Source organism: Onychomys torridus, chromosome 1, assembly GCF_903995425.1.
Source record: "Onychomys torridus chromosome 1, mOncTor1.1, whole genome shotgun sequence".
NCBI classification, from domain to species: Eukaryota; Metazoa; Chordata; class Mammalia; order Rodentia; family Cricetidae; genus Onychomys; species Onychomys torridus.
Window position 1 is genome coordinate 130,297,188 of NC_050443.1, and position 27,402 is coordinate 130,324,589.

Consider the following 27,402-nt stretch of genomic DNA (forward strand, 5'->3'; position numbering starts at 1 on the left):
AATCCTGAGACTTGGAGGTGAAGGTAGGAAAATCAGTAGTTAAAACCAGACTTGGCTATGTAGGTTGTTGCAAGCCATCCTACAGGACATAAGACACTGTGTTGAGAGAGAGAGAGAGAGAGAGAGAGAGAGAGAGAGAGAGAGAGAGATCTGGAAACAGCTTTGGAAGAATGACCATAGAAGCTGCAGAATCCAAGAATGTCTAAGTAAATATATTTATTCATCCAGATCTAGAACCTGCTAGTGGGTTAACAGCCATGGGAGAAGGGTTGGAACAGATGCCCAGCTTTCTCATGCACAGAGCCAGGACAGAAGGGTTGCATTCCATTCTCGCCTGAGTTCTCAAGTGAAGTTCTCACTCTGTGGTGGTTTGAGGCTAAGTGTTCAGGTTCTCTCAGAATCATTTCCATCAGGAGGTATTCCTGATTCCACAGAATTAGGAGGTGAAGAAGTTGCCTAGAAAATGAGACATCAGTTCTCAATAAAAGGTTCATCATCACCCCTGTCCACACCATCCTTCCTTATTGCTACCATGATCACTACTACAGATCCACAGATATTCTTTCACTGATGACTACCCTGTTAAACACTGAACAATAGTTATATGCATATGAATCAGGAGACAAACCAAACATTTTTATTTCTTTTCTATGGGTTGCTGCTATGTAGGTGGTTTCAGAACTGAATATGGAGATTTTGCAAAGGAAAGTCAATAAAAATCAAATGCATAACCTATCCAAAGTGTTTCTGGTCATGCTTGCCCCTGTTGAACTGCATACCTTCACTGTGGACTTTGTCTGAACACACAGCATGCTGCTGCCACACCACAAAACACCAGTGGGTGTTGCTCAGGTTGTATACTCTTTGTATGGTATGAATGGCAGCAACCTCGATTCATAACAGCATACTAGTGTAACTACAGATAGCAAATACCTGTAATTTTTTTCTATAATTCTTCCTTAGCATGTAAGCATCAAATTAGCATATATTTGGGTTGCTTTATGTCAGAGTGTTTGATTTTAAAAGTTGCTGTTTGTTGACTTATTTCAAAAAACATTGTTGAATGAATTTTGACTCAGGATTAAAACAGAATTTTCAGCAGTTTTCAAAATAGCTGTAAACATACTAAACATATTTCTGTCATTTTGTACTATATGTTAATACAAAACACTATTCTCAGGCCTAACAATAATAAAATCAGAATATTAATCAATTCTTAGAAAGATGATCTCCATCCTGCAGCATCTAATATATATCTGAGATTTCATTATTATAGTAAACAAGCACATTCATTTCATTAATATGCAAATTTGCTTTGGTCTTTAATAAGTGGTAAAATTACATAGCAACTAATTGTTTTAAATAAATTTATTTATTATTTATTATCAATAAATGTTTGATCTGAATAGCTATTTTGTATACCTGCATATATAGGTCTGTGTAAAGCTTTCTTGGGCAAAAAGAAATTGAAAGGGAAAAATTTAAAGAACCCAAATTAGAAGCTCTAAATATCTAGCAAGAATATGTGACCATCCAGCAAGAATATGTGACCATCCTGAGTCATACAGCTCAAAAGTAAAAACTTATAAAACAATTAAAATTAGTTTAACCATATTAAAATATATATTAATCTATAGCTTGCATTTTCAAATCTGAATCATTTCCAGGCTTACTTCATCTCACACTTTGATCTAATAAATAGTTTCCAGAACCCCACTAATCATAACCATGTATAATCTCTCATTCTGAAAGGCAGAAATAACTTCACACATTGTGGAATTTGCAGATGATAGAACTTGCTCATCATTTCCACAAACTCACCTCTCTTGAACCACAAACATTTCCTAGGCACCACATGGCTGAGATGGAAATGGTGATGGCCAGCTCCAGCAGGGTGAGGATCAGCATTAGAGACACAAGGCCCTAGGGAAATGATGCCTCAGATCAAATCAGTGGAAATATTCAGTGGGAAAAATTGTCAGAAAAAAAAACTGACTGCAAAACCCTCAGAAGGGAATAAAGTGAAATACAAATTAGACAGAAGGTGCAGACACACAAATTCTGAAGAAGAGATCCACTATCAATCCAAAATCATAAAAATATTGTCCCAGGAGAAAGACATATGTTATTTCTAGATTGACCTATGTGAACTAGTCAAGGGAAGAAGAAATCATAGATGAAAATTTTTGACACTATCAATATAATAAATTACAGAAATTAATACACAGTTTAGCAAAATGAACAAAAAAATGATCCCTCCATGGTTCCACCAAGAGGATTTCAGAGGGGAAGGGTAGGCATTTCCACTAGGTCAAAGACCAAACTATAATGCTAGGAAAACCATAAGACATTACTGCAGAAGTTACCTTTCTATTATTGCTGAGCACCTAGAAGAAATACATAATCAAATTTTTATGAAGTGGAATTTTAAATTTCCACTTAATCCGGAAAAAATAGACTCAGATGAATATAAATTTAGGTGATTAAAAATACAATAAAGGAGCTGGAGAGATGGCTTAATGGTTAAGAGCATTGACTGCTCTTCCAGAGGTCCTGAGTTCAATTCCCAACAACCACATGGTGGCTCACAACCACTTGTAATGAGATCTGGTGGCCTCTTCTGGCCTTCAGGGATACATAATAAAAATAAATAATTTTTTTTAAAAAAATACAATAAAGGAAGGACTAGAGAGATGGCTCAGCAGTTAAGGGCATCTGTGGCTCTTACAGAGGACCTGGGTTCAGTTCCCAACACCAATATGGTTTGTCATAACCATCTGTAACTCAAGTTCCAGGAGATCTAATGCCATATTCTGACTTCCTTAGGCACCAGACATGCACACAATGCACATACATACATAATGCAAGGAACATAGGCAACATAGTCACATAGTCACACAATCTAGCCCATATATTTATATACATACGTATACATATATATGGGCTAGATTTAGATAGATAGATAGATAGATAGATAGATAGATAGATAGATAGACAGACAGACAGGTGGGTGGATGAATGGATGGATGGATGGATGGACAAACAGACAGATAGATAAAATAGATGTGGCTTAGTTAATAGAGTGTGTTCCTAATACGACCAAACATTCCAGACTGCAGAATAAGCTGTGTGTCTCTGAAGTTTGTTTCATCAAACAAAGGTATGTGAAATAAATTGTTTAATGTATTCTCTCTGGAGAGTATAATAAATAGTAGTAATAATAATACAACATGATAGTTAAGCCCTGTTTTTATTACTTATCAAATATTAACATATTGAGTTTTATACCAATCCATTAGATGGGTGCTACTCATTATTATCTTTACTTCAAAGATAAGAAAATTAAAATATAGACAGTTTATCTAATGTGCCCTTCATTACAAAACTAATACAGAGCAAAGCCAACATTCAAGTTAACATAGTACATAACACACTGTTTTTCTGTGTATTTTGCATGGTTTGAAATATGTTATTAGCAATTTAAAAACCTACATTTGATGAGGAACTCAGGTAAATGCATAAGTCAGGTGACTGTGAAGACTGGCAACTCTTGAAAGCCTGGGTATTGATTGCCAAATGTACAGAGAGGAAAGCAGTCCCAACAAATGCAATTGTAGTACTGGCAATGTTCATCCCAAAGTTGTTTTGCATCTAAAATAAAAAAAAATAGTTCATTAATATATGTAGAACATTCTTCAACACCTTGGCAATATTCCATTTAAAGAAGTATCTATTTACACACCCAAGAGCATTCTAGATGCAGCACAAGCTCCTATGAGCAAAGATTCCCCCTTGGTACAATCTAGCAATAAAGACAAAGAGATTGGGGTACACAGCTCAGTTGGTAGAACACTTGCCTAATATGCATGAAGCCCTGGGATCAATCTTTAGTACTGCATAATCTGGGTGTTGTTGAGGATGCCTGTAATACCAGTATTCTATGATAGCAGAAATTAAAATTCAAAGCTGCCCTATAATGTATGAATTTTAATGTATCAATTTTAAAAAGAAAATACACTAGCATATAAATTATGCCATATTTTTAAGTAATGAAGTATTGAGGTTAATAGAATGGTATAAGAAGAATGGAAATCTAGTGAAAGGAGTGGAGGTTTGTAACATTAAGTAATAATAACATACAGAGTCAGGGATATATAATTGAGCATTTCCCCAGGTGGTCCAGAGGAAGTCTGGGTAAAGAAGACAGGTCAAAGTCCCTGAGGCCACAGTGTCCCCAGGATACAAGGGAGCCAAGGTGGATAAGATTAGGAAACTAAGTCAAAATTAATAGAGAGATGTATTATATAAAGCCCTGTAATTCATGGGGAAAAAAGTCTTGAGTTCTAATTCTGAGAAAAATACAAAATTGTTAGAGGATTTTGAGCAAAGAGGTGACAAATAAATAGCCTAAAAAGGGTCACTTTGTTTTTGTTGAGAACAGGAAGAATCAGGCTCACAAATGGAAGCAGAGAGCCCACTTAAGAGACTACCTGGAATGCCATCAGAGGAAAAATGAGGTCAAACACAAGCTTAACTTGATGATGGAGCCCATGTGATTTGCTGAGATATTAGCTTCAGGAATGGGGAAAAAAGATTGGGATATGCTCATATTGTCAGCCTAAGAATCTGGAAAGATGAAATTTCCATCAGCTGACATGAAGATGAGATGTCACAGAATAGGTTCCAGGGATAGTTTAAGTTGGGTTTCAGACCTTTCAGACTTCTTCTAAGTGAAAGCAAAGTCGATGATTTTTCTCCTGCTGCTCAGGAGAAAAATCTTGGCAAGAACATGTATTTCAGGAGTGTGACCATACAGGTGTCATTTGAAGCAATGAAAATGGCTGAAATCATTGAAGTAAATATGGACTGAGCAGGGTTTCTGTAGACAAATTGCTAAAAGGTCTTATTAAATTAAAAAAAAAAAACTGAAGTCAGATATTGGGATTAAAACCTGAGAGATCAGAGGAATAGGTAAAGCCATAAGCCAAACTCACCTTACCAACTGTCAGTTTCCAAAGAGACCTACTTCCTGTTTACCCAGCCTATATGCCTTTCTGTTCTGCTATCTCATTTGCGCTCTCTGTTCAGCAACATCACTTCCTCTTCCTGCCCAGCTCTGTCACTTCCTGTCTGTCTATACAGACCTCCAAACATTTATAGTTAACTAGTGTTGGAATTTCAGGCATGTGCTACCACGCCTGGCTCTGTTCCCAGGGTAGCCTTGAACTCACAGAGATCCAGACAGATCCCTGCATCCTGAATGATAGGATTAAAGGCATGTGCTACCATTGCCTGACTTCAATATTTAATATAGTGGCTGGCTTTTCCCTCTGATCTCCAGGCAAGCTTTTTTATTAAAGGACAAATAAAATATCATCACAGGTAGCTGCCAAAGATAGGCACATTGAGCACCCACACTAAGCAGTCTAAAGAAAAGGAACGGGAAAGAAGACTGTAAAGGACAGAGGAACTATTCAGATGTGCTGGAGCCCAGGAGAAAAAAAATATCAGGAGAGGTGGTGAGCTAAATGCTGCCCATAGGTAAAGTCAGATGACAAGAACTGAACACTGCTTTAGCAACCTGGGCACTTTCAATAGCAGAGAAGTTACAGAGGACAGGAAGTAAAGAAAGAACTGGGAAGGTTTAACTGCAGCAGAACAGACAAGAATTGGAGACAGAGTGTAAAATGGAGTTTAGGGCCAGGCAATGGTGGTATACGCCTTTAATCCCAGCACTTTGGAGGCAGAGACAGGCAGATCTCTGTGAGTTCGAGGCCAGCCAGGTCTATAGAGCAAGTTCCAGGACAGCCAAGTCTACACAGAGAGACCTTGTCTTGAAAAAACAAAAACAACAACAACAACAACAACAACAACAAAAAAGAGTTTAGGCACAAACAGAAGCATAAACTGCACCTGGCTATCAGGAAAATGTGGGCAGGTTTTTCTTTGGGCTGCCAGCTCACAAAAATCGACATGGAGACTTATTACTAATTATGAAAGCTCAGCCTATATCTTGTCTCACTAGCTCTTATAACTTAAATTAACCCATTTCTATTAATTTACTTTCTTCCTTGTGGCTTTATTACCTTTACTCTGTACTGTCCATGCTGCTTTCCTGCTTCCTGTGTCTAGCTGGCAACTCAGCTCTTCTCCTTCTTCCCAGCATCCCCTCTGCCCTGAAAATCCTGCTTTGCTGCTGACCATTCATTCAGCTTCTTATTAAATCAATCTCAGTGGCACATCTTCACAGTGTACAAAATGATTATTCCACAACAGGAAAAAATAATGCCAAGATGAGATAGATAGATGATAAATAGATAGATAGATACATAGATAGATATAGAGATGATAGATATATAGACAGACAGATGATAGTAATGTGCTTATATGCTAATTTAAAGGACTTAACGGGGACAAATTGGGGTGATAAATTTATATAGCAGAAAAGGACATGGTCTAGAACACCCAAGTAGAAGGATTAACTTTAAAGAGTTCCTCCACAGTAAAAGGCTGGAGGAAAACATACACTGGAGCAGATCTAGCATGTGTGTGAGCCGTGCGCGCGCACATGCATACGCACACACACACACACACACACAGGTGTTACAGGGTGTGTGTCTGAAAGTCTCTCCATGACTTCCGGTTTCTCAGAACAGGGAGCAAGCCCATCATCATGGAGTGGGGATGAGAGAAAAAGACAGGTGTTTGTGAATGAAATATTATGATGAAACAGCCGTGACAGGACAAGGGAAAACAGAGCAGATGGGGTTAAATGGCTAGGTAACTCAGAGAACACACACAGAGAGTTAGTAACTTTGTAATGAATAATTAAAAAGGCCAAGCAATGGGGGCTCATGTCTTTAATCACAGCATTCAAGAGTCAGAGGCAGGCAGATCTTTGTGAGTTTGATGCCAGGCTGATCTACAGAGCTAGTTCCAAGACAGCCAGGAGTACACAGAGAAACCCTGTCTCAAAAGAAAGAAAGGAAGAAAGGAAGGAAGGGAAGGAGGGAGGGAGGGAGGGAGGGAAGGAGGAAGGAAGGAAGGAAGAAGAAAGGAAAAAAGGAAGAAAGGAAGAAAGGAAGAAAGAAAGAAAGAAAGAAAGAAAGAAAGAAAGAAAGAAAGAAAGAAAGAAAGAAAGAAAGAAAGAAAGAAAAGGATTAAAAGAATAGAAAGTTTTGCTTTCAGTGTGGGATGTAGTAGTGAAAGACCATTCACTAAAAATACTTCGTTAAACCTAACAACACACAAAAATTATGGAGCCTGCTTCTAAGCTTCAGATTCACTGGCTGTTTAGAATAACAATTCCAGATATGAGTATTCATGGTTTATCCGATTTCCTTTATTGTCTACTACTGAATGTTGGAAGAAAGCTGACTGTGTGTGTGTGTGAATTAAATGAGACTTGGTTCCTCAGCTGGATTCACCAGCCTCTGCTTTCCTACTGTTGAGTAGTTTCTTTCTACTCCTCAGGTTACAGAGAAAAAGAGGAAGAATTGACACTCACCAGCATTCTTGTGGGTTTTCTCCCTGCTGCAACAGTCAAGGATCCTGAGCTGATAAACTGTTTAAAATAGGAAGTAAGACAGACAAAGGGACATTTAGTCTTGACCACTTTCTCCTCAGCACCCCCTTGACAGTAGTTATCTAACAGAAGTCACACAAATTTACACAAGTGTATCTCACATTACTCATTATTTTATATAACTAAAATTTTAACATACTTCGTATTCTAAGTAAATTCATAATTTCATTTTGTTTATGTCTAGCTTTTAACAGGTTTATATGTGGATATAAATAATGATTACTATGGTCATGCTCTTGTTTATGTTAATATAAATGATATATATTTTTAAAACTCTTGTATCACTACCCATGCATCTGATTTATCTGTCTAGATGCTTCAAAAGAGAATTTATAAATCTAAATGGCCATCTCTGTATTCTCTAGTTTTTAAATTACTGTTTTAATGTGTTGTTATTTCCATGACTCTAATTTTGGTAAATAGAATTTTCTATATATTTATGATTATCTAAACCATATTTTAAATTGGTAAGATTTTAGAATCCTTTACCAAGTTACCAAATGTTGGAGAATAAAGGCTTGCTAAATAAAATTCAACTATTGAATTCTGAAAGTCAATGAAATGATTCCTAATGATAGTCTACTATACTCATAGATTGGTGCCTAGTCCAATTGTCATCAGAGAGGCATCATCCAGCAACTGATGGGAGCAGGCGCAGAGACCCACAGCCAAACACTAGCTACAGCCAGAGGAACCCTGCAGAAGAGGGTTGGGGGGAGGGTTGTAGGAGCCAGAGGGGTCATGGACACTAGAAAAACACGTCCTACAGAATCAATGAAGCAGGGCTCATGAGGCTCACAGAGCCTGAAGCTGCAATCACAGAACCTGCATGGGTCTGAGCTAGCTCCTCTGCATATATATCTTGTAGCTTGGTGTTCTTGTGGGACTCCTAACAGTGGGAGTGTGGTGTCTCTGACTCTTTTATCTGTGCTGGGCCCCTTTTCCTCCTACTGGGTTGCCTCATCCAGCCTTGATATGAGGTTTTGTACCTAGTCTTATTGTAACTTGCTATAACATGTTCAGATGATATCCCTGGGAGGCCTGCACTTTTTTTTAAAGGGAAATGGAGGAGGAGTGAATCTTGGTGGAGCAGGGGACACTGTGAGAAATGGAGGGAGGGGAAACTGTGGTTGGGATATAATGTATGAAAAAAGAATAAAAAAGAAAATGCAGGAACAGGCTTTGAGCTCTGCCTCAGATAAAAAGAGATTATCACAGGTCTTCCTGTCACTGTACTTCGTAAAAGAGCACCTTTGTTTTCAATACCAGCTTCATCTCATGGGCAGATGACTAAGTGTTTCTTCACCTCAGCTTCTTTCCCCATCTATCATCATATCCCCATGTTAACATCACCTACTAGTGTGGTGCTAGAATGATTGATACAAAAATGGGAGTACCTATTTGCCCAGGATACAAAAAGCATCCAAATTAACAATAATACATAGCTCTCATTTAGTTCCAGAGATTCCCAAAAGAAGATCCTTTTGCTATTTCTGACAGCCTAATAAGGAAACGGAGGGCAAAATTTCACATTTAATCTCTAGTGCCACATCCTTGATAGGACTCTAGAAGATGAAGCAATAGAAAGAAAGCACTGTAATGTGGGCACACAGCAGGCATGTTCACGGTAGGGAGGGCTTGGACCAGAGTTGTTGACTACAGGCAAGGGCAGATAAGGAGAATGGGTCATGTGCCTTGGACTTACCCTGAAAGTTTCTCTGACCCAGAGAGAAGCTTCTAGAATTGGAATCAATGACCCAATCTTTTGGTGATGCTCTCTGATCCCTTCCCTTTTTAAATTTTATTTTATGTGTGTGAGTGTTTTGCCTGCATGTATGTCTATACACATATGTGCAGTGCTTGTAGAGGTCAGAAGAGGGCATCAGATCTAGAACTGGAGTTACAGACGTGGGTGCTGGGAATCGAAGCTGGGTCCTCTGGAACAACAGCCAGTGCTCTTAACTGTTAGGTCATCCCTCTGGCTCCCTTCTATTTTAAAACAAACTAATCTCACTTTCTGAGAAAATAAAACTTGGTGCTTCTTCCTTTCTATCTTTTCTAAAATTCAGAACAGAAACTCTTCATTTGGGTTGTCAAGATTTATTATGCAGAACAATTCAGGAATATTTCAGAGTTTAGCTCTTCCATCAAAAAAAATTTATATTAACTATCTCACAATTTTAGGAATGTCCAGTCCACAGTACATGCTTCACATCGTGAACTGAAAATGCACACACTTTTATCGAACTGAGAACTGATACCAGCCCTCAGTCTACTTTTATGACGCGCATAGTCTGTTGTTGTCTTTTGTCCCTCCTCACTCCCTTAAGACCTCTTTTCTCCTCCCTTGGTCTCTATTCTAGTTTCACAACTTATGCCCATACACACACATATTTAGGCACATATATAAAAATTAAAATCTAGGCACTGCATAGAAGAGAAAACATACAGAATTTATATTCCTGAGTCTAGAAAGCTTTGAAGATATGGGATTCTGTACATGCGTGCACGTGTGTGTGTGTGTGTGTGTGTGTGTGTGTACATATCCAAGAACTCTAAGTCCCACCCAGGAGATAGAACTGGCCATGCCCATCATGCCCATCAATGACTTGGTGCAGGAAGGAAGGGCTTGGACCTGTCTCAGCTGAATGGACCAGGCTCTGCTGACTCCCCATAGGAGACCTTGCCTTGGAGGAAGTGGGAATAGGGGGAGTTGATTGGGGGGAAAGGTGGGGGGTGGGAGGAGGGAGGACAGGGGTATCTGTTGTTGATATGTAAAATGAATAGAAAATACCTTAATAAAAAATTCATGAATGGATAAATAAAATGTGTTACATATGCATAACGGAATTTTATTTGGCCATAAAGAAATGTGAAGCCATAACTTGCATAGGAAAATGGATGGAACTGGAAATTGTTATACAAAGTGAAGTGGTTCCTACAAAATAGAAAGAAAAAGTGATTTTGCCTACTTTTGTCAGAAATTATAAATCAAAACCACAGCCGCTAATCTTCAAAGAACACTTTCATATTGCAGCACACCAGCTGTGCAGGATAAGAAATCATTTGTGGCCGAGGGAATGGATACTCACAAACACAGCACCCCAGAATGGATAGCCTGTGTAGAAGGTGAAGAAGAAAAAATGTCTGAAGTGGTGAGACAAATATTGTAAACAACCCAAAAATACACCCAGAGCCAGAATCAGTATTCCATTCAGGATTTGGATGGCCTGTAAAAAGAAGAAAAAAAAGATAAAAGGCATACTACTTTTTTATTTTCCGCAGAAAAGAGCAGATACCTATAGCTTTAAATGGTTAAAATGCGAAGCCTAAATTAACCAAGCAAGATCTTGTTCTAAGAAGATTTTGTTTAGAACCATGTAGGACAAAGGAAAACAGATGTTAAATTTTTACTTTAAAATTGTTTATTTACAATATAGAATATGGCCATCATTGATGACACAGGCCTGCAATCTCAGCAACTTGGGAGAATGAGGCAGAAGCATCTGTCTGAGCTACAAAATGAGTTCAAGTCCAACCTGTGTGATTTAGTAAGACCCTGTCTAAAAATGCACAAAGGGGTGGTGCTGTAGCTCAGTAATAGAGTGGTTTCCTGGCATGCATGAGGACCACAGGGAAGGGAAAGAGGGGAAGGAAGGAGAGAGGCAGGAAGGACGGGAAGGGGAAGGAAAGAGGGAGGTAGGGGAGGGAAGGGAAAGTGGAAAGGGAGGAGAAGGAAAGAGGGAGGGAGGAAGGAAGGAAGGGAGAGAGGGAAGGGAGGGAAAGGGAGGGGAGGGGAGGGGAGGGGAGGGACTTCACAGAACTCAACCTCCTGATATGAGTGGTCAGAAAGCACCAAGAAACAATGAATAGTCTTAGAATAAACTCTCCAGGGTTTGCTAGGACACTCTACCCTATGAGAGACTGAGTCTCCATTTCTGTTCCTCAGGTCTCCATGGCCCTATCTTGTCTTCAATGACTTAGTGAGAAATAACTCAGCAAGTTCAGAGGGAATCCATGTAATCTTTTGTTCCTTCTTGTACAAACCGACTTTGTGACAGAGGCTGACTTACCCCCAGAGCTTGCAGTGCTCCTCTTTGAACATCACGTGATACATCCAGGAGCTGATAACCAGAACCATCAGTCTCCTCTTGGTTCATGTGACCTGCTGAGGTTCCCAGTCCTGCATTATCCAATCCCTGGGAGGCCATTTGGGGCTGCTTGTGGCTGTCCTGGAAAAGAACTCAAAAGCTTGATGCTCCCTTCTATCAGTTTCTAGTAATATTTTTAGTGTAACAGGAAATTTCTGTTTTGTTCATTCATCATGATTACTGTCCCGAGTGTCAGGATTCATAACCTGCTCTGTCCCTTTCCACCCTAGAACTGCTCCCTTCACAAAGCAACCCCTCCCTCTCTGCTACAACTTGGTTTGGATAGTACCTCTCTTTTACCAAACCAAATTCCAACCCATGAGTCAAACTTTCAAGAAACTCCTTTTAGTCCTGGCCCAGTCCGAATGATGAACCATTTCTGCCTGCTCTGGGAATCCACTCAGCAACCCTTTAACATTCCTCAGTCTGAGTTTCAATTTTCAAGGTGTTTGTTTGTGTTTCTCTATGTGCTCATCATCTTTGCTCTATTGTCCCACTGTCTCACACTTGGTACCCAGCTAATACATACTTCAGAAAGAGCCATGTCTAAGGATAATAATAGAAAATCCATCAGCAGGCACTAGGTCTTTTTATGTTGAAAACGCCATAGAATGGACTTGGAGGGAAGAAAATGTAGTTTGACACACACATTGACTTTTTCTTTTTCTTTTAGAAAGAATCAAAGATGAGCTTCTGCCTTCACTTAAAGCAAAGTATGTTCTATAAAATATGGTCAATTAAACTTTTTTGAAAATCAATAAAACATAAGCCTTTTCACAACATATTAAGTAGTTCACCTCCCCAGCTCTAACTGAGTAGCCGAAGTTCTTCTGGGTGTTTTATTCATATCATCTCTCAGGACATCCATTGGAATGGGTATTGTCTTTATGACCCTTTCCATCTTACAGTTTAGATGGGGAAGCTAAGAAATAGAGCATCAAATAACATCCCCCAAGTCCACCAGGCAGGAATCAAAGAGCTGAGGGTCAAAATCTGCCTCTAGTTATCACTACAATCTTCCTCTGAGCCTGTGCAGGAATTGTCTCACCAAAACTCATTCATAGTTCAGGAGTATCCTCTCATAGCCAGAACTGGCCACCAAACTCAGAGGCAGCCTCTTAATATATCAAAGTGTGTGTGTGTGTGTGTGTGTGTGTGTGTGTGTGTGTGTGTGTGTGTGTCTGTGTCTGTGTCTGTGTCTGTGTCTGCATTTTCCAAATAAATAGCTGTATTATGCCAAAAATAATGGCACCCAGGGTAACATCTGCATTCTAAGGGCAGTCATCCATACATCTAAAAATCCAAACCTCTACTGAGCAACTAAATAGAAAGCATTTAGGCATCCCAAGAAGGCCATCAGGAGGCACCATTAGCAGACAGAAAGGAAAGGAGGATTCCTATGGAGTAAGGAGCCTGTAGGATTTACCTTGGAGACTTCAGGCTTTGACAGACTCCTTTCCTTGCAAGTCCATATCACTACAGAAGAGGAATCGGTCTGCCCCTCAAATCCAGCAGTCTCTTCTTCCTCAGGTTTAACGAATCTCTTCCTTATGCAATATCTCAGCAGATCCAGTGCAAGTGTTTCTGCTGGCTGCCTGGAAGGTGTGCTAATCATACCCGTATTTGAGGCTTCCAATGACCCATCCACTTCCCCAAGGCTCACCCATAAAGAAGGAAGCTGGTATCAGGAGCCATCACCCTCTGGCTCTAAGATGTTGCTTCACACATTAATGGAGCAAGAAGTAGAAGCAGAAAATATGGGTAGGTCAGTGGGAAGCTATTGTGGAATGGAGGAAGAATAGGTCTGGCTATGTAATGAAAGGTGAAGCCAGGCAGAATGGAAGGAGGGACATACCAGGGCCACTAAGGGACTGTGTGTACATATATTATGGTTACTATATATCAACTGCTGCTTGCTGTTCAATTTGCTTCATGGGCATCTATTTCTTCTATCCTCAGGACAACCCACAACCTAGATAACACTCCTGAGCCAATGGGATGGAAGATAAAACTAGCATAGAAAAGATAACCAGATTTAACCAGCTACATTTGTCCATTGCCTGATAATATAAGGGAATACCACTGACTGGGGTGAGATATAAAGAATAAAAGTTTATTTGCCTCATGGTCATAGAAGCTGATAAGTCTAGTGTCAGAACATTGGCACCTGCTGGGGTCCTTCATGCCATGTCATAACAGAATAAGAGCGAGGGAGAATACATGAAAGAAAACAGAGGATAGGTGCTCAGAATGGATCATCTAAGACCAGCTGGAAAATGAAATATAACTGAGTCCTTCCATGAGGTACCTTAGAAGCTTAACTTGGAATACAGATCCTGAATATGGGATTCAACATTCCACGGTCTGAGGCCCTGGGCTGGATGAAAAGTAAAAAGTGCTGAGCGCCAGCATTCACCTCTCTCTGCTTCCTGACTGCAGAGAGTGAGAGCAGCCTGGTGTCAGCTGGAGCAGCCCTTGTCATCACACCTCCTTTGGCATTTGACCTCCAAATTGTGGACAGAGACAGAACTTTCCTTTCCTGAGGTGATCTTATCTGGTATTTTGTCACAGCAATAAGAATAACTAACAGACTCCAAACTCTGTCCTCTATTAGGACATACTTCTGTTTATACCTCACTCCCATGATGCTGCTGATCATGGCATTAGCCATGTCTCATGATCTGGTTGTGCTAGGATGAATGATGGTCCTCCAGTGCCTTGCCTTGACTCCCCCTACCCCTTTTGGGAACCATCTGAGGCTCTGGAGCTCTCGGGTTGGGGCCCTGTGCCTGCAACCCTCCAAGGCTAGAATTCAGGTGGTTTCTGTATGGTGGGAATGGTTTGTCCCCCACAGTCTGGCCTCCTTGAGGGCTTTATGCCTAGCCGTTTATGCCTAGGCCTCCATAATGTCTGCAACATTCTTCTAAAATGGCATCATAGCTCTTGCATCTTACACACCTGGAGAATTGGTGATCTATGGGCTGTACTAAGGTTCACAGCTTGCACCTTCTCTGAAGCAGGCTAACCCACACCTCGGCTTACTTGAGCCATGGATGAAACATCTGAGCAGTACTGTTCTAGAATATTAGGAGTGGAGTTCTAGGGGCTATGTCAGGGAGCACTTGGAGGACAGCCTGTGCCCATCTCCCAAAGCATTCTGTTCTTCTAGAGCTCCAGGCTTGAAAACGAAGCCTTGAGGAGCTCTCAAATCCTTGGACTTTTCTCTCATTGCCTATGACCCCTCTGTCTATGCTAATCTCGGTCCCTTAACTACACACATGACTTTGTATTCTTCACCTGGCCATTCTGTAAATATTTTCAACTCCTTCCATTTTGGTTTCTTTTTTTTTTTTTAATTACAAATTCCACATTGAGCTCTTTCCTTCTTGAACCTCACTATCTGTTGTTAAAATGATCACATTACATTCTACATTCTATAAAATCCTAGGATACCAACATAACCCCTTTTAATGTAGTTCAAGCTAGCCTCAGACTCACTGTAGAAGCAAGAATGCCCTTGAACTTCTGAGCCTGCTCCCTTTCCAAGTTCTCAGATTATAAGCACGCATCTTCATGCTTGGTTTACATAGTGCTGGGGATGAAAGTCTGGGCTTTGTGCATAGTAGGCAAGCACTCTACCAAATACACCTCCAGTTCATGCATGAAATCTTGCCAACTTTATTGCAGCTATATAAAAAGGATAAATTTGACTCTGGTTTCCAGCTTCTTATTCCTCATTGCTAAGATCTCATCAGAACTGCCTTTTATGTCCATGTTACCACCAATATTCTGAATGATAAGAGAGGGTAAAGTGGGGGGTTTGTGGAAGAGAAAAAGAATAAAAAGTGAGGTCCTAGTCCTGAAAGCCAGATTATAAGTGGGGACAGAGCACATGAAAGAGGAAGAAGGTATGATACCACAACCTAAGGACAGTTTGGGGATGAAAGACTGTGGATATGAGGCAAGCAGAGGCTCAGCAGGAGCTCTGCAGCTAAGGCTGACACCTGAGCCCAGACCCAAGTACAGGGACAGATGGAGAAGTAAACCTGGACAGAAGTCACAAGGGGTTGGTAGAAAGGACAGTGGTAAAGGGCATAACACATTCCCACCCCTACTCCCACTGCACCCATTTACTGTTGTAGTGAAAACCATTGCAGATGGAATATCACAAAAAAAGAAATGGCAAGAACATGATTTGCAGAAAGAAAGAAAGAACATACAGAAGTGTAATAAAATGGATCTAAGATTTTTCTTTGAATTTAGAACTGAAAAGTCATTTTAAAAAGTTCTTGAGGGTTCAGCTGTCTCATTTGTAACCTGAAAATTAGAGCACCCACTACAGTCCTTAGTAAAAGGTTCAAAGGACAGAATGCATGTAAAGCTTTTAAGTCACATGAAGTGGCATTTTATAGGCCAAAATAGGCATCTTTGTATGCATTAAACCAGCACATATTTCTCTAATAGGAAAACAACAGCTGTGGTAATTAAAGAAGGTTAAATAGTTAGTGAAATAAAGGAGGAAGCTGAATTTGTTCCTGGCTCATCCCTAAATGTTCGTGTGCATTTAAGACACATTGCTTTCCTACCTCAGTCTAACCACTGGACTGTGAGATCGAGCATCAGGATAAGACATTTTAGAATCATCCCCCTGAAGCCCAGCACTGTTCATGTTGTACCCTAAGAATGCTGATTGGGAAAAACTGAACTGCCTTGTCTATTAGTCAGCTTTTCTACTGCCGTGATAGACTATAAGAACCATACTTGAAGGAAGACATATTTTGTCTCATGGATTCAGTGACATCAACCTATACTCACCTACCTCTGTGCTTATGGGCTCATGCTCTGAGGGTAGGCTCTGTCTGAGAGGAAAAAAGACAGAAGTACTTGGCGATAAATAATCTCCTAGTCAACTGCCCCCAGAGGATGAGTCCATACCTGCCAACCTGAAAGGAGATGATATCAAATTTGAACAATGAAGCCGTTTGCTTAAATTAAAAACCATGAGTTGAATTTTCTTCTAGTCATCTGAGTATGTTGTCACATTAAATTAGGGTGAGAACATAGCTTTTTAAATTAGGACACTAAGCATATTCAAGTGTCTACAAACAAGAGAATATTTATCTTTCCTGAGAGTTAGCATGTTAAAATCTAAATTAAGCCCAAAGTTTCTATTCTGAGACATTAATATACCTATCACTGTTCATCATTCCTACTGAAAACATTTAGAACATATTTCTATTAGATCAAAACATGTGGGCTAGTAGGATGGATAACCAGATAATGGTTACTACCACCAATCCTGACAACCTGAGTTCCATCCTTGGGACTGCCATTGCTAAAGAAGAGAACCTACTCCCACAGGTTGTCCTCTGCCCTCTACACATGTATCTTGGTATGCATGTACACTCACATACCACAACTTAAAAAAAAAAAAAAACTTTAAATGTTCAAAATTGCCATGAAGGACATATTCTTGAATCTAGGTACAAAACAGAAAACAAAACTTAAATGGATAATATAAATTGTCTACTACATAACTCAAATTCATAAGCCATAGCCATGAGTAAAATTACTAAAGAATACATCTCTATAAGCAGAGCCTTTATTTAATTGGTATACAGGAAAGAGATGTCTAAGGAGAAATGTATTCCAGCATTGTTCTTCTTATTGAAAAGGGGTTTGTTTCCCAGTGAAGTTCACCATGCCAGCACTACTCTCAGCTCCTATTCAGGAGGAAGTAGATTGGTGAACATTTAATAACCCCAACTCTTTGGGTGTCGCTTCAAAGTCAGCCATAAAGAAATTTGAACCCACTTTGGGGTCCTCATCTGTAGACACTGCTGTAAGCCACGCTGACTTCCTAAAGAAAAAGGGAAGAGAGATTCAAAGTTGGAGTTCTTGGTGCCACGTCTTACTGAGTCTAGACTTGGGGTCAAATCATTCTTATCTATACTAAACACCATCATTTTCAATATAATGATTTAGGAGGCAGAGGCAAGAGAATCATTGCAAGTTCAAGGCCAGCCTGGTCTACATAGAGAGTTTCTGGCCAGTAAGTGATTTGAATTTTTGAACGTGAATGAATGGATGTGTATTTGTGTACAACCTTAAAAATCTATGCACTAAAACTCTGATAGTGTATGTCTGTTTGACCAGCCATCATATTAAAGTTTTAGATTTATTTTATGTGTATGAATGTTTTGCCTACAAGTAAGCATGTACACCATGTGCCTGCCTTGGTGCCTAAGGAAGTCAGAAGAGGACTTTGTTTCCCCAGGAACTGGAGATATGGATGGCTGCGAATAATCACATGGGTGCTAGGAATTGAACCAATGTCATCTGCAAAAGAAATAAGTGCTCTTAGTTGCTGAGCCATCTCTCCAGCCCATAGCCATCGTTTTTCTAAGGAAGGTAAGCAAGAAACAAGATAGTAATTACTGTTGCAGAGGAATGCCCATTCATCTCTTGTTAATCTGGAAGACTCTGCAGAAGCCCTAGGCCTGAGGCAACAGGTCAGAACTCCACATTACACCAAAAATTGGTAGTATATAGAAAAGTTGTATGTATTTATGCATGTATATGCATGACTTAATCAAGTTTGGCTTTTATTAGGGGTTCTGATATACCCAAGAATGTCATTAATTCCCTCAACTTTGTTTACCTTAGGAAATAGTTATATGGAAGGTCAGAAATACTAGCAAGGTAAACATATTTTTTGCCACTAAAATCCATACTTAAAGGTGGTAAAGATGATCAATTTTATCTTGTACTTTACTACAGAGAAAGAAACAACAAAAAAAAAAAACCAGAAGTATGATTTGCCATATTAAAAGATATTGCACATTTGCTCTGAGCTCTAAATTCTCTTCTGATATTAAGTATTTTTATATATTAGACAAGGTTATATAAGTTGTCCTGTGGTTTCTACACTTGTCCCCTAAGGGTCTATAACATCCAATGTAAACATTTCTATGACACGGTAAACAGTGCACAAGAATGCTATTGCATTTCATCTCAAAGTTCCTATCGGGCATATGGTGCTATGAAAGATAACGGCCTCCAAAGAGAGAGGCACTGTTAGGAGGCACAGCCTTGTTGGAGGAAGTGTGTCACTGTGCTGGCAGGCTCAGACAGCTGACTTCCTGTTGCCTGCAAGAGGTGGCACACTCAACTCCAGTACCACATCTGCCTGCATGTTACCTTGCTCCCCACCATGATAATGGACTGAGCCTCTAAAACTGTAAGTGAGCCACCTCAAATAAATGTTTTCTTTATAAGAGTTGCCATGGTTACAGTGTCTCTTCACAGCAATAAAAACCTACACTAAGACATTCAGGATCCAATATTAGTTCCATAAAACTGTAAACAAATGCATTTAATCATACAGGTGGACAAGTTCTTCTTCATCCTCTGCAAGTTCATATTAAAGGGGCAGATTGATTTTCCATTCACATTTTAGCCATGCAGTCTCCTCACATGAAATAAAGTTTATCAGGAGAAGTGTACTATAAAGATGACAACAGCAAAATACATTGATGCCATGGGCCAGTGAGATGGCTCAACAGGAAAAGGTGTATGTCAAGAAGTCTTATGGCCTGAGTTCAATGCCCAGACCCCACAGACTGGAAGGAGAACAATTCCCACAAGTTGTCCACTGACCTTCATATAAACACTGTGGCACATACCCCCACACAAAATAATTAAATGAACAAGTAAATGTTACAAAAACTAAATTTCCAGATTCCCAAATTAATATATATATATATATATAAAATTTTATACAAGATATGTATGTCTCAATGTCTAATTCTTCTACTTAATAAAGATGATAAAGTATTTGATTATCTTGATTTGCAGCTGTAAACTACAAAACTGTAAAATAATCTCAGTCCACTAGATTATATATTAGAATCTTTTCACTCCGTAGTGTTTTGATTCTAAAATTAGGTGATATATTTAATTTTTTAAATGAAAGATAAGAGGGTATCTACTGAACTAGTTTATTAATAATAATTTGGGGTTTGTTTGAATTCTTCTCATGGGTAAGTTGGGATACAGCCTCTAAAATCTCTGCCCCTGTGAAAGCAGACCAAAGGAGACAGTCTGGAGGACTCACCGAGAGGCAGAACACTGCAAAGGGATTGTCTGAGGTTCACAATGAGTGTTCCTTGGAATAAAGTGCAGCTCAGTTTCAAAATGGAGAGTGTCCTTTGAGATAACCTAGGAAATCACATGGTTTAGGAGGAGAGTGCCCCAGCAATGGAAGAGCCATGCACAGATGTGAACACAAAACATGAAGCCTCAATTCTGTCAGAAGGTGGTTTCTGTCATTCTCAGGTGCATGTGAAGGTCCAGCCACTGAAGAATGAGACAGGAAAGGAGGACTGTAATAGTGAATTGAATGTACCTTGTGATAGGAGCATCCTAAGACATAGCAATAAACAAACTGCCACTTAAGAGATTGTATAATAATTATCAATGAAAAGCTTTCAATAGTTATCTATGTCTGCCTCTGTCTCTATCTGTGTGTGTGTCTGTCTCTCTCTATTCCTCTCTGTGTGTCTCTCTCTGTGGATCCCTGTTTCTGTCTATTTGTCTATCTCTCTGTCTCTCTGTCATCTCTCTCTGTGTCCCTGTGTGTGTCTTTATGTGTGTCTTTGTGTGTGTCTCTGTACCTCTCTGACTCTGTCTCTGTCTCAGTGTGTGTCTCTATGTTTCTCTATGTCTCTGTCTCTGTCTGTCTGCCTGTCTCTGTCTGTCTCCAGCTCTTTCTATGTACTGATATATGTGAGTGTGTGGGTGTACCCACCCATGTGTGCACATACAGAGGCCAAAGTATGATGTAAGTGTCTTCCTCTGTCATACTCCACGTATCGCCAGTAGAGAGGAACTCTCATTAAACCAAAAGCATACCATTTGGACTCAGCTTGCTGGCCAGCACACCCTCAGCATCCAATGATCTCTGCTCCCCAGTGCTAAGATTGCAGGCCTAAACATCCATGCCTGGCCTTTTACATGGTTTGTGGGCTTCAAACTCAGGTTCTGATATTTGCAGAGAAAGCACTCTTACCCATACGACCATCTCTCTAGCCCTTGGCAGTTTTGTTTTTGTTTTTTGTTTTTGTTTGTTTGGTTGAGTAACAGTTTAGAGTCAAATAACAAAAGTGGTTTAAACCATGTGTTTTGGTGAGAAGTTGGTCTGTCTTGATATTGTAACCTCCACCTTAATCACCCCAGGCCGACTGCGCAAACACCATCTGAAACTGCAGGTGCCTCATTTTTCAAATGCAGGGCCCTATCATAGGTGACTAAGATAATCAGTGAATGGCTCAAAATAATACTATAGTAAAAATATAAATTAAAATCTATAGGAAAACAATGTCTCAGGATGAGAGTACAGTTTCAGATTCATCCCTAGCTGAATAGCCAACAGATACTCAATTCCAATGAAAATCCACTGCCCTGTAGGCATACATCCTATTGGAGCATGGACAGATTTCAGATGACTGGACACTGACTATCATGCATATTGGGAGGATTGATGGTATGGCACATTAGGAGCACTTAAAAAAGTAAAACTGAGCCAGGCAGTGGTGGCGCATGCCTTTAATCCCAGCACTCAGGAGGCAGAGGCAGGTGGATCTCTGTGAGTTTGAGGCCAGCCTGGTCTCCAGAGTGAGTTCCAGGACAGGCGCAAAGCTACACAGAGAAACCCTGTCTCGAAACAAACAAACAAAAAAAAAAAAAAGTAAATCTGTTTGCCAGGGGCTGGGAAGATGGCTAAGTGAGTGAAAATGCATGAGGCTCTTGCAGAGAACCCAAGCTTGGTTCCCAGCACCCATGTCAGGTGGCTCACAATTGTCTATAACTCCAACCTCAGGGGATCAGAAGTCCTCTTTTGGCCTTCACAGGTACCTGGATACAATGCACATATGCATACACAAATACAGATAAAGAAAAATAAAATCTTGCTTAAAAGCTGTTTGCTAAGCTATTGTGAAATAGACTAGAATCTATTCAGATATATGCTACAAACAATTGACCAAATAATCAGGGAGAGGTAAGTTGGGGAGCTGTATGTACTGTACTCATTAGATAATATCAATAGGATCAGGGATGCAGTTTGATTAAAGGACCATAATGTTAACAGTAAACAAATAAGCATAACAGAACATTTAATATTTTATAGACAGTATCATTCTCACCTTTGTCCTGATGCCACAGTCATGAACAGGGTAGACAAAATCATATTGATATGTATGTATTTGAGTTGCAGGACAACCTTGTCCCAGAACTAACTCATCAGCAAAAACATATGGATGGATTCTGTTCTTGGAATTTGTGCTAACAAAGACCATCACCCAGTCTATAGAACAATTTATCACCACTGCAGAAAGATACACATGAGAAAGTGTCAGGTGTGTATTACCTTCAAGAGAGAGCTACTTTTCTGTCAAAGGCAAACAGGGCTTAAATAACCTATGGAAGGTTTTGAGATTACCATTATTTTCAAAATACATCTCTTTAATTACTCTCACATACATAGATGTCTGATACTTCACAGGTGAAAAACATCAATATACAAAGATTACAAAATAAAATTATTTTTTCCTTCTGAAGTATTGTTTGTTTCTTGGCTCTTTTTTGCTCTGTATAGGAGGCCCGCCACCCAGCTCCCAAATAAACCACACACACGAAGGCTTATTATTACTTATGAATGCTCATCCTTAGCTTGGCTTAGTTTCTTGCCACTTTCCTTAAAGTAACCCATCTATTTTTTGCCTCTGGGTTTTTCCCATTCTCTTACTTCTATAAATCTTACTCTTACTCTATGGTTTGCTGGTGCCTGGCCCCTGGAGTCCTCCTCCTTCTCTGGCTGCTAGCACTCTTTTTTCCCTCTCCTCCCAGATTTTTCTTTCTATTTATCCTCTCTGTCTGCCAGCCTCGCCCAATTCTCTCTATTGCCTCAATATTGGCCAGTTCTTTATTAGACCATCAGGTGTTTTAGACAGGCATAGTAACACAGCTTCACAAAGTTAAACAAATGCAACATAAACAAAAGTAACACTACTACTACACTGAAGAACTGAGATTCCACAAACGATGCTATATTCAGCAGTATGTGAAAGGGAATGATGTATTCCCACAATCTTTGGGAGAAGACAAGAAGAAAATAAAGTCCAGAGGAACTCAGAACAGCCTCAGCCTGAGAGGAAGGAGTAAGAAGAGAGAAAACACCCCCCACCTCCAGGTTTGGAAGTGCTGTAAGAGTTTTGTTGTAAAACCCACCCTTAGGTACAACTCACTATTGGCCTCTGCATTGAAATTTTCAGGAAGTCAACCACTTACATTGCTCTTAATGGGTGCATCAGGAGGAGCTTCCCATACTGGATTTTACCACAATGTAAAATATACGTAGTCAATGAGAGTATGGCCACAGAGGCCTCCAAAATCAATGGAGCCTGTGAGTAATTGGCCTTTACAGATCATCCACCATCAAGAAGAAAGGCAAATTTGGGGAAATTCAGGTTTGGAAAAGGCAGGTGTTCTACATCTATGCATCTTTGTGTGTTTAAAATGTTATTCTAATATTCCCTCAATAGGAGAATCAGGAAGATCTTCCTTAAAAGAAAAAATATATCTCAACATCTGAAATTAAAACTGGGTTTGAAAGAGTAAGTAGACTTGGGCATACTGAAAGTCTGTGCTTTCAGCGTCTCTATTGCTACCCATCCCCACATTCCAATCAGCTTGATGCTGCACAGTGGTCCGTCCAACATCTGAGAAACTACTGAGGACCATGTATAGATAACTGTTGGATATATTAACTGAAGCAAATTCTTCCTTGCCCCCAAAACATTAACTACAACCAGGGCACAGATGCCTTACTCACTGCATCCCTGAGAGCCAGAATAGGCCAGTTATCACTTTGTATCTGCTTGTGCCATTAATTTCAGCAATTAACTACTGCACTAATCCAGCTGCACTAGCCTGTCACTGTATATGGTCCTTACTCCTACAAGGCTTCCAGACCAAAGAGATAAGAAACCTGCACATCGGTTCTGAAAGAAACCCCACTCCCAACAGAGGGCAATAGACAAGTCAACTTTGTAAATAATAACAGAGAATTCTGCCTTAGAAAAGCTAGCATTTAGTCAGCTCTTAAAGCTAAGAAATACCTTGATTCCAGGTAAAATGGGGGGAAGATATCAAAATAAACTTGTAACAGGACAAATTTGATTTATTTTTATCTTCTTGGCTTCCTAGGATCATCAAAGATCTGATGTGGGTAACTCACAGAGCAGTACTTTTGTGTGTATGTTTCTGTAGCCAAGGCTAGCCTTGAAACTGCTATGTAGCCAAAGATGGCCTTGAACTCCTGATCTTCAGCTCCCCCTTCCCAAGTCCTAGAATTACAGACTTCTATCACCACCACTAGCCAAGGCAATACTTTTAAAAGAACAAAAAGTGATACCATCAAGTGGAAATATGAAGATTCTGGAAGCAGGAAGGTCAGTGTCAGAATACGATTGATTTCAATACTATCAAGAACAAATAATTACCAGTAGGTTTGAAAAGGCTGAGACACAGGAGCATGGAGTATTTATGTAAATGAGATGCATGACAGAGAAAAGACAAAAACATAGGAGATGTCTGAGAACTTAGACATTTGACAGAAAGAGGAAAATGTCTACTTGGCCTGAAAGTATTTGTATTCCAGAAAATTTATAGCAACATCACAGCTCTGCAGAGAGGAGAGAACCTGCACGGAGAAAAAAAAAAAAAATTTCACACTACCCTTTCAAGGAGGCATTCTCCAAAAGGACCTGCATAGAAGGCAACCCCATGCACAACCCTTTAAAGGAAGTATCTCCAAATGCTCATTTACCTTCGATGTTCCCAGCACAAGGCCAAACCAAGGCAGGAAAGAGAACTAAGACCCCCAAAGCCATAGAGACCTTCATTTAGGCAGACCTCCAGCTCAGAACCAGTATGGAAACAAAGGGGAAGGCGTGTCTGGTTTAAATGATTTTGTCTGGCAGCCCAAGCTCAGCTGTCTTCACTTTTCTACTTATTTAGGTAGCCTGCAGGGGTGAGGGGCTCTCATCAATATGCTAACTGCTTACAAATCAGGTTCTTCCAGTTATTTAAACCCCAAACCTCAAAGAGGCATACCTGGTAGGTTGATCATGGGCTAGTGGATGGTCCCAGACCTGTGCAGCACAAATTAGACTCAGTGGGGTATAACAAAAAGAGACCAAGAAGTTGGGGGAGCATCAAGAGAGGGGTAGAGCTGAGAAAAATTATGGGGAAGAGCCAGTAGTAAATATTATTAAGTTACACTGTATAGCATATGAAATTCTCAAAGAATTAATTAAAATATTATCTTTTAAGATGTGTCAATTGATAACTGTTTGCATATGGACTGTTAAAGTCACCTGGACACCCACAATTACAATATTGACAGTAACTACTATGTTGTTGGAAATAGTGTTTATTGCATAATTTTCAGGTGTCATAAGCTTTGAGCTGATGTACGAATACTCTAAATAACATAGATGTTAAATTAAAAGACAATTATTTCTTAATTGACATGAGTTTGGATGGCTGAGTCACCAAAATATGACAAAAAAAAGTATTGATTAGGAATATAAATGCCTAGACAAGGGGAACCCAAAGGGAAAAAAAAAAAAAACGTTTTTCTTGGACTAACAAAACCCCACAGATCCAACTCTGTTGACCCCTCCTAGTAGTGTTTTAGTTATATCAATCCTTTCAAACTTCTCTATCATTTGATCAGAAGAAAATACTTCATATGGATATAAAATACACAACTTTATTCATATTCTAATACTGAGCAATATAGGTATGGGACAAGTATGTCTACTTCATATTCTGGTTGTGTCAATCATGACATGAACATGGAAGTGTAGTCTTTATATTTTTTATTTTTGAAACTAAAATATAATCACTTAATTTCCCCTTTCTCTTTCCTCTTCCTCCCTTCAGCCCCTCTATGTACTCCACCCTTGTTTTCTCTCAAATTCACAGCCTCTGCCCTCTTTTATTTTTGTGGTTAAACATATATATGTATGTGTGTGTAAATACATACATATATATATATATATATGTATATATATATATATACATATATAGAGAGAGAGAGAGAGAGAGAGAGAGAGAGAGAGAGAGAGATACCTAAATATGTAGCGATGACCTGCTCAGTCTATATAATGTTATTTGTATGTATATGACTTCAGGGCTGACCACTTAGATAACCAGCTGGGGACTCCTCTCTGAGAAGACTTTTCTCCTGCTCTCAGCATTCCTTATTCACCTGTAGTTCTCTTTGCAATAGAGACCATTACAGGAAACCACAACTAATCAAAATGCAGAAAAGAAAGGATCACGTGGTGCCCAGCCCCACAACCCCTGCACTTAAGGCTCAGGGAACATCGTGGAAGAGGGGTCAAAAAACTTAGAAGAGACAGAGGACCATAAACGTCAGGGAATTGCATGACCTGAACAATGACAACATCAGCATACATGATAGATAGCATGGAAAAGGGAAAGCTCACAGGAGCCCAACTCTAGACAAGAAGCTAAGGAATACTGACTGTATAAAGTAAAGTTGGATGTCAACAAGTAACAATACATAAGATTAGGAGTCTGGATTGAATGTCTATTATTGCTCAGTTACATGTTAATTATATTTTCAAGGTTTCAGTCTGTCTCAAAGGGTATGGTCAATTCCCTGTATGTGTTGGTTCCATATATGCAGATACAACCAATTTTGCATGCAAATATTTGAAAAAAAACATGTATCTGCGCTGAAATCTTCAGAATGCTGCTGTTATCTCAATAACACAGTGTGATGTTCTCTGTGGCATTTGCACTTCACCCACTGCTAAAGGCAATATAGAGATGATTACAAGATTTGGAAATATGTATAGTTTATACACAAAAGGCAAATTATGTGATATAAAAGGGACTTTAACATATGGAGGTGTGGGTATCTGTGGAGAGTCCTGGAGCAAATCCCCCACAAAGTCTGGGCAGCTGCACAAACAATGCTTCTCTGAGTGTTATCAAAAGAACTTCCGTTTCCAGCATCACATGAGCAGATAAGCAATATGATCCCCAAGTCTGTGTTCCACACCACTCTCTGTATCATGAAAGCTTGGATGAGGGCCAAAGAGATAGTTCAGCCGTTTAGAGCACTGGCTGCTCTTCCAGAAGACCTGGGCTTGATTCCTAGCACCCACATGGCAGTTAACAACTATGTGAAACTCCAGTCCCAGAGGATCAGACACCCTCTTCTGACCTCAGTGGACACTACAAGCACATAGTACATCAACATAACTGCAGGCAAAGCCCCAGTACACATAACAATAAAAAAGGTAAAGTAAGCTTGATAAGCCCAGTCTCCAACTACCAGGATAAGATGGGATAAACCATCGGATATTTTTCTTTCATTTTCCTTTTCTAAACATTTCACCAATGTTACTAGTATTTCTGCTGTAATCTAACATCTGTTTGGGCTCCATTTACATTTTAAACAATGCCTGTATAAACATTTAAGGTGATTTTAAAAGGCCTCGACTAGGAAATAGCTTAACCTCTAGACTTACTGACCATCCTTTCCAGTCCACTCATGTAAATTTT

The 27,402-nt window shown here is 39.7% G+C and overlaps 2 protein-coding genes across 2 annotated transcripts; both read right to left on the reverse strand.

Moving 5' to 3' along the window:
- Window positions 1-384: 384 nt before the first annotated feature.
- Ms4a3 (membrane spanning 4-domains A3) lies at window positions 385-11,745 on the reverse strand. The gene is made up of 6 exons (XM_036183923.1): window positions 11,659-11,745; window positions 10,678-10,815; window positions 7,508-7,564; window positions 3,493-3,651; window positions 1,822-1,923; window positions 385-456 (listed from the first exon to the last, which is right to left on the reverse strand). Exons 1-6 carry the CDS (start codon window positions 11,743-11,745, stop codon window positions 385-387), a joined length of 615 nt encoding a protein of 204 aa, XP_036039816.1.
- Window positions 11,746-17,463: 5,718 nt separating this feature from the next.
- Oosp2 (oocyte secreted protein 2) lies at window positions 17,464-24,701 on the reverse strand. The gene is made up of 4 exons (XM_036184899.1): window positions 24,626-24,701; window positions 21,942-22,123; window positions 19,853-19,956; window positions 17,464-17,596 (listed from the first exon to the last, which is right to left on the reverse strand). Exons 1-4 carry the CDS (start codon window positions 24,699-24,701, stop codon window positions 17,464-17,466), a joined length of 495 nt encoding a protein of 164 aa, XP_036040792.1.
- Between the last annotated feature and the right edge of the window lie 2,701 nt (window positions 24,702-27,402).